Source organism: Rhizophagus irregularis, chromosome 7, assembly GCF_026210795.1.
Source record: "Rhizophagus irregularis chromosome 7, complete sequence".
NCBI lineage: Eukaryota > Fungi > Glomeromycota > Glomeromycetes > Glomerales > Glomeraceae > Rhizophagus > Rhizophagus irregularis.
In genome coordinates this window covers 1,488,505-1,497,174 of record NC_089435.1, presented here as the reverse complement: position 1 = coordinate 1,497,174, position 8,670 = coordinate 1,488,505, and the positions used below count along the sequence as shown (strand labels likewise).

Here is an 8,670-nt window from a genome sequence, read left to right as displayed (position 1 = left end):
TATAGATCTTCTACTTTTGTAGCAAAATCTCCACTTCTAAAAGATTCTGCATATTCTTTTTTAAGTACGATGTCAGTCCTTACCTTCTGATGTTTAAATAATTTCTTGACTTTGATCTTCTTAACTAAGCCTATTGTACTTTTAAAAATTATTTATCAAGGTTTCATTATTTCAACGTTTGTATGTTGTAATAAAAATATATATCGTAAGCTTTTCCGTCGAGAACATTCTTTTCTTGACGTCTTTTATTGCCTTTTATGTTGGAATTCTTCTGACAAACTTTCTGGTTTGATCTTCTCCTTAACTCCTCACCTCCCCGCTTTCATATTTTTCTTGTTCGCGTATTACAATTTCCTTTTCTTTTAACAACCTTTTAGACGTTCGCTTTCCCTGTAAAAAATCTGATCCGTGTTTTATCTTTCCATGTTTTTTCCGTGAATGTATCATTTTCATGGAATTAATAACCTTAAATCATGGAAATTTTCATCTCGCTAACACGGATATCCGTGAATGTATTATTTTCACGGAATTTTTACGGAAGACACGGAGAAATAATGGAAATATTCGGATAAAATTTTTTTATAGGGTTTGACGACCTATAACAATAAGCTCTATATCCTTTTTGTATATTTTGAATGCTAGTTTTGCAGAAGCTTCACCATTTCATAGTTTAACTTTAACGAAGGCGCTATGTTTCGTAAACACTTTTTTGCCTTACTTACACTGTTACACATTTGAAATGTGAATACATATCTACCGACATCTTACCGAAACAATGAATCGAGATAGTATTATTATTAAAAGAAAGTTTTTTTTGATAGTTTCCCCATATCTTTAAACTCACACAACAAATAAGGCTTTGTGTTTTCTAAAAATTTAACGTTTTTATTTAGGCAAGTCCGTCTCCATCTTTTATATATGAAAAATTATATTTTTCTTCCCCAAAAATTTTTGTTGAGGGATCGACGTTGTTAAGTTTAAATATTTTGTAATATAAATAACATAAACTATCAGTAGTACTCTTATGGATAGCTCAAGTCATAACTTTTAGCCCTTGCTATCGCTATCAAATCGTAAGTCGCTTGTAATTTTTTACTCCGATCAAATTTATGATATGTGCAAAATATAATGATGCTATTTATTTTACCTTTCGTAAAATATATTTTAACGTTAGACATTTTCTATAAATAACATTTATTAAAATTAAACCTTAATAACTGCTTTTAAAATTTAAATTATGAATAAATTAATTCATTTAAAACAAGCCAATATATATATATATATTTTTAATAAAAATAAAAAATAGTTTAAATATTTCAATCTTCTCAACTGTATAAGTACTATTGTTGCAATCTACGTTAAATTTATAATACTCACTATTGTTATTTTAAAAAATTACAATTCCAAATAATCTTAAATGTGCAAGAGAATATCTTATTTAAAAAGAATTATTTTTGAAATAATTGAAATGATAAATCGTTACGAATCTATACAAGTAGGTTTTTTTTGCAACTCGTATGAATGGTGAAGAATGGTGAGAATAAAGTTCAAGAATAATATTGGACTAGATGATTCTTCAAGTAGCAGTCCAAAGTATTTGGCTAAAAGTCCAAGATAGAATATTTTCATCTGGATATATTTTTTCAAGTTTATTCGTGTAAAATGTATTTAGAAGAGAATAATTTTTTCAAACATGGTCATTTCATTCTATTTTATTCTTTTTGTAATCCATTTAGCTTATTATAAATGTACTTTAATGCATGTAGAACGAACGTGTAGAATTGCTGAATAATCTTTTGCATCGTAAACTTGAATTACTGCAACCATTTTATAAATATAATTATGGTAAGGTTGTTAAAAGATCATTAAACATAATCGTTTTCGTAACCTTGCTTCTGAAAGAAAAATGTACGTTGTAACCTTATGTAAGTACTAAACTAACCTTTACCAAACAATAAATTTTTAGACAGCTCGTTAAATATTTGAACTTACGATATCTCATTAGTTATTTTCACAAGATACATTCTAGGTTTCATAGATCTTCATTTAACTGCATTGCGTCATTAGGCTAGAAAGTTAGATCCAATGAATGGATCTACAGTCAAGATTAACCAACCAATAAAACATTGACTACTATTGCAATAATTGTTACACAGAATACGCAATAACAATTAAATATAACTAGGAAACGGTAACCGTTGGTGCGTCCGAAGCATCATAAATTACATGTTCATAAATTTAAACTGAACACTAAAAATATAACACTAAAAATGCTAAAAAAAGTAATAGTATCACTAAAAAATGTCATTTTATTATCATACTTTCATACTTTGTACTGTACTGCAAATTTTTAATTTATTCTCATGATTGTCAAAAAAAAAAATAAAAGTTAACATTTAATTAAAAAAAATACAAAATGTAAAAATTATGAGTAAAAAAAAATTAATTTATTATTTGAATGCCATAAAAAACTTTTAAGAAATAAGAAAATTTAAATCAGGGATAAAAAAATTTTTAAATTTAACGTATAAACAGTAGTCATGTGACTTTATAAAGATATTTTTAGAATCAGGGGCATAAAGATGCACGTAAACAAATCTAAGGTTACACCTGATCCTTAGATTTTATTGGCCATACACGCGTGCGGACAGACACCAACATGCATGGTATGGAGTAGAATGGAAGTGTCCTACGCTTACGCTTCGGACAAAAAGGTAGTATCTTTTTTTTTTTCAGTTAAACTATATTGATTTCTTAAATATTTAAATTTATATTCCTGGGAAAAGATAATTTCTTTCAATATGCTTTAAAAAGACTAAAAAATTTATCTTAAGAAATGAGATATTACTATACACTTGCCCAGTCCTAGGTTGGATGTTTTTACAGTTCTATCGCTATTATTCGAAACTCAGGTATTTTAAAACTTAAGTATTTAATATTTATTATTTAAATTTTTTTTTAAAATAAGTGTTAAAAATTAAACAAAATTTGTGACGATAATATAACAGCCAAACTAAAAATTTTGTGACGCAGAATTGATTTTAGATGATGAGTTAAATTTCGCAGCTCTCTACTTTATTTATCTTTGATCCAAATATCAAAAAAGATAAAAACCAATAATTTATTATGTTAAGTTCAATAGCTTCATCAATATTTCGATGAAACATTTAAAAAAAATTAGATTCGATCCCTAAAATCTTAGACTCTTGTCAATAAATTGCTTATTTTTACGAAAAATTATTGTTTTATTTAGAAAACAAAAGTAAAAAATTAAGTAGCTTAAATACATAAATTAAGTAAATTAAGTTATAATTATTATCATTTCAAAAAAAAAGTAACAAATTAACACTAGGGAATTGCGTCCGGAGCTAGGGGTTGGAATCGATAATCGAAATAAAATCGAATTTTGAAGAGAAAATTGAAATTAAACAAAAAAATTAATTCAACATTACATCCAAAAATTAAATGCATGATTTAAATATTTTCAAAAAAGAAAAATTGATCGATGAGGAAATGATCGGCAAATGATCGGCAACGATGTTATAGCTGACGATATAGTAGATTTTACAATTTTAATTCAGAATCTATATATTTACTGATCATGGAATTAATTATTAAAGCTTAAAATGGATTATTTTTTAAGGAACAAACAATTGAATCTACATTTGATGATCGATTCCAATCCCTATCCGGAGCAAAAACTAAAATTTGATCACGTGAATTGATGGAAATCACCTGTTAGAAATTCGCTCGCAACGCACGTCTGAAATGTGTGTCAGGTTGACGGCGCAGTGTGGCGCAGTAATTCAAAAAAATCTAAGTTGAAGATTTTCTTTTTAATGCAATGCTTTCAAATTTACATATTAGATGTATTTTCATCTGTTTTACAAAATTCACTTATAAACGGAAGACCGCCCGTATATACTCTAAGTAAATTTGTAGAGCGGACGAAAATACATCTAGTGCAGTAATTTAAAGGTTTTATTTTAAATAAAAAAAATTGCAATTTAATTTTTTTTGGAAAAATCGCTACGCCACACTGCGCCGTCAACCTGACACACATTTCAGATGTGCGCTCGCAACAAATCATGATGCATAGATCTTCATGCATCGTCATACACACTATGATGATAATTATGATATCACTTTTTATATTCGTTGCACAAAACAAACCAAATATAAAATAAAAAGGCAAAATTTTTAAATTTCTCTTTTTTTTTTTCTTTTTTTTAAAAAATTAAAATGTGGTACCTTGACAAAGATATACTTTTCCTAATACTTGAAGAAATAAACAATGATAAAAAAACGCTTTATTCATGTCTTTTAGTTAACAGAACCTGGTGTGTAGCAGCGGTTCCTCTTTTATGGAGGAATCCTTGGGATAGTTATAACTTCAAGTCACTACTCGATGTAATACTTTCATATTTATCAGAAGAATCGAGAAATATTTTGAAGAATCAAGGAATCAATAATCTTATTGCAGAAACTTATCAGCAACCTTTATTTAACTATATTGATTTCTTAAAATATTTGGATTTAAATTTCTTGGAAAAGATTATTTCTTCGTTTAAGATAGAAGAGTCCAAACAGGTTATTATAAAAAATGAGATATTAAAATTATTTTGTAATAGTAATGCGACGTTTATTCATCTTTCAATCCCACGAAATATCAGTAATTATCAATTACATCTCATTACAGGAGCTGAACGTTGCCTTTCAGAACTTGAATTTCTTCATTGTAATGTTGATCAAAATGTTTTAAAAGATTTAGCTAGCATATGCAAATCAATCAAAACACTTAAAGTTGATATATATTACTGTGCTGATAATTCTGGAATCATTAAATTAATTGAAGTACAAAAAAACCTACATGACGTTGGTTTCATTGGTATTCATTATGACAGTTCACAAAAGAAGATAAATGATGAATCATTTTATAAATCTCTTGAAGAATCTTTAATCAAACATGCAGGTACTATCCAGTATTTGAAAATTGACTGGATTCCTATTACAGGATTTCTTTCATATCTTGTAAATTTATCAAGTTTAGAAATTTGCAATGGGTGGAATGATATCAATTATTTTGAGAATTTATCATCACCTAATTTAAAAATCCTAAATGTAAATCAAGTTCCACCTAAAATTTTGGCAAATCTAGTTAAAAATACAATAGGACAACTTACTGAAATCAGTATATCCAGTGTTGATAATAAAATGGTTATTCAAGTAATTTATCAAAATTGTTCAAAACTAAAATATCTTCATCTATCATTGGCTAATAATAATTCATTGGCTGATAGTAATTTATTTATCTTAGAAATTGAAAATTTATTAGTTAATTGTCAATGTTTGAAAGGATTAATTATTAACACATGCTTTGCAGTATTTAGATGGGATCAATTCTTTATGATTTTGGCTAGATCATCACCAGTAAGCCTGTTTAGGTTTAAATTTATTTTTAGTGGTACAGTTAAACTAGAAGACTTAAAATTATTTTTTGATAAATGGGAAGACAGAAATCCTATGCTATTAACAATAAATAACCTTCAATGTAGTAAAATGCAAATGGAAGATTTAATCAAACAATATAAAGTAAGAGGAACAATTAAAAAATGTTCCATTGATCGTAATTTTATTGGTTATCAAAATTTTGATTGGGCTTAAAAGATTTTTTACGTATAAAATGATTGTATTTATTATAGGAATTACAAAAATTAATTTTTATTTATTATCACAGATAGTTAATATTGAAGTTAAAGAAAGAAATCATTTTTTTTTTCGTTACTGTCTAATTAAACGCATTTTATTTTATTTTTTTTCATTAATAGTTATGATTTATATATATTTATTCCAAATATGTAGGTTCAGTTCAATAATTTCATCAATATATTGATTCTTGTCAATAAAATTCTTATTTTTACGAAAAATTATTGTTTTATTTATAATTCATTTCACATTTATCAAGAAAAACAAAAGTAAAAATTAAGTATCTTAAATATATAAATTAAGTAAATTAAATTATCATTTCGGAAAGAGGTAATATTCATAAACAATTTAATGTTAGGAATTGCGAGTCCGGAGCAAAAAATATAAACTATAGTTTTCTATTTCATGAGTTGACGATCACATGAACAAACAGAATGATGCAATGATGCATATCATTATGATATCACTTTTTATTATATTCGTTACACAAAACACATTGAAAACTCATTTTTTTTAAAAACAAATGTGGTTACCTTGACAAACAGACAAAGATATACTTTCCCTAATATTTGAAGGAATAAAAAATGATAAAAAGACGCTTTATTTATGCCTTTTAATTAATAGAACTTGGTTTGTAGTAGCGGTGGAGAAATCCTTGGGATAGTTATAACTTCAAGTCAAGCATTATACTATGAAGAGTAATCGAAGAATTAATCTTAAAAATCTTATAACAGAAACTCATCAGCGACCTTTATTTAACTATTGTTATCGTCAGTTCTTTAATTGCTTTGATATTAAGCGATGTATAACTTAAAATTATATTTATCAGAAGGTTGGAAATCGGATTTGATCGACGTAGATCTTATCTAAAAACCACAGATAGTGTAACATCTAAGCCCGTGATAAATCACGTTGCCACCTTAGATATTAACAAAATAACTCTTTATTAATAATATAAATAAATACAATAATATGCTTGGTTTAATAATGTTAAATAATAAATAAATAGATTCTATTAAAACTTCATTTTCCAAAATTATAACTCTAGAATCGTAACTTGTTTTTGGGGAAGTCACATTATTCTCCCTTTTATATTTGTTTATGTTTCACCAAATTCATAATTTGATTTCATAGATTTTAACTTCAAAATTTCCATAAGATTAAATCCAACCTATCCATAAGATTATCTTTATAATTCTATCCATAATGATCGTCATTACCTCCTTAATTATGATTTATAATAATTTTAATATTGACGTCATGATCTACGAATTAATCACTTGATATTCCAAATCACTTGATACTAGTTTAACGTCAATTTCGGACGCTAATTATTCCCGAATCTCGTAACCAATAGTTTAACGTCATTGCGGACCAATTATCCTTAATTCACATGACTAATAGTTTAACGTCTTTTCGGACCAATTAAAAATACAATTTTAAATAAAAAATTTATACACTAAGATTAAATATAATACTGCGCCCCACAATTAATAAATTTACTAGGTATACTACGCCATTACAATAGTATAGCTTCCCAATAAGCCTATACGATCAGACGTAAATAAAGGATTTATACTAATAAATAAGGATAGAGTGACTAGAGTGTAAAAGGATAAAAATCAAACTTTATTGAATATCTTAACCGTCGATGATCTTAACATTGACTCTTTTTATAATAAATTCTATACTAATTACAACATATTAAATATATGCCATAGTATATGCACTATATAAATATTGTAAAGTATATTAACTATATAAAATATATTAACTATCAGCTATGGTTTTTTTTTATGTCGCAAAGTACACAAAGCCATAGTACGAACTATACAGACAGTTAAAAAAAAGTTTAAAATAATTCTAACACTAACAACCAAATCGAAACCCGAAGGAGACGATGATACCTTGGCCTTGGAAATAAAAACGAGCAATGGGAGAGCTCCAAGAGCACTACCGGGACTCGCAAGCCGAGGAAAGAAAAAGAAATGAGTGATTATAAAAAATTAATTATATGACTTGAATAAAACGTGATAATTATAAAAAGAGAATAAATCTATATTATTGAACAAAATGTTATCTCTATGGGATTCCCAAGAACCCTAATGTAAGAAGTTACTTGAAGTCCATCGAATATGCGCCGTAGCATCGTAAAAACCACCAATATGGCCATATGGAATCAATGGGGTTGAAATTATGAGTAAATCTTTGTCATTCTCGATATTGTGTGTGTGTCGAAGCAGAAAGTGCATCCTCAGTTGCACGCCTAATTTGTGTACGATGTTTTTTGTAATAAAATTTTTTTTCTTCTTTGTAATGTTTAAAAAAGCACCCATTCTTTAAACAATGTACTTCGCTTGTTTCAAATAAGCGAGTTAATGTCGGGCATTATATTATCCATAAAAGTCAAGAATGTCTGGAATCGTGTTTTCTTTGGTAAATAATTGTAAAAAATCATAGTAAGATCAGCAAATGGTGTATCAAAAGGTAAAGCGGGTGTTGCTTCAATCAAAGGAGGTGTTGATCAATGGGGAGGATTGTATGGTTTCCAATAATCCATAAGTTAAACTTTTGGCGTAATCTTTAATGATATCAAAAAGAGTCGTCGAATGACATTTTAGTATACCTATACAAATGTCTTTGTGTGCGGAACAAAGTCCGACGTGTTTGTTATTATCCAAGTGACTATTACATTGCACGCAGGGGATGGCACTAGTTGGGTACAATCTAGGGTAGTTTCTTTGCTGAATGCCTGCGGTATGATAAAGAAAGTTATATTTCTTAAGTTTAGATCCTTGCATCTTTGATAACTTAAAGTCAGTAACAGAATCTAAGGGTTATAATTGATCCATTCTTTAGTGAAAGTCCAATCAATGTCGCCGTTGGTGATTTGTTCTTTGACAGCAGGCGAAAGAGAAAATTAAAGGGTCAATCGTGTTGTTACTCCATTTTCTCACGTTTCGA

The 8,670-nt window shown here is 27.6% G+C and overlaps 1 protein-coding gene across 1 annotated transcript; it reads left to right on the top strand.

Moving 5' to 3' along the window:
* Positions 1-4,242: 4,242 nt before the first annotated feature.
* OCT59_027131 (uncharacterized protein) lies at positions 4,243-5,664 on the top strand (the record flags this gene model as incomplete). Its single annotated transcript, XM_025328518.1, has 1 exon — positions 4,243-5,664. One exon carries the CDS (start codon positions 4,243-4,245, stop codon positions 5,662-5,664), a length of 1,422 nt encoding a protein of 473 aa, XP_025166325.1.
* Between the last annotated feature and the right edge of the window lie 3,006 nt (positions 5,665-8,670).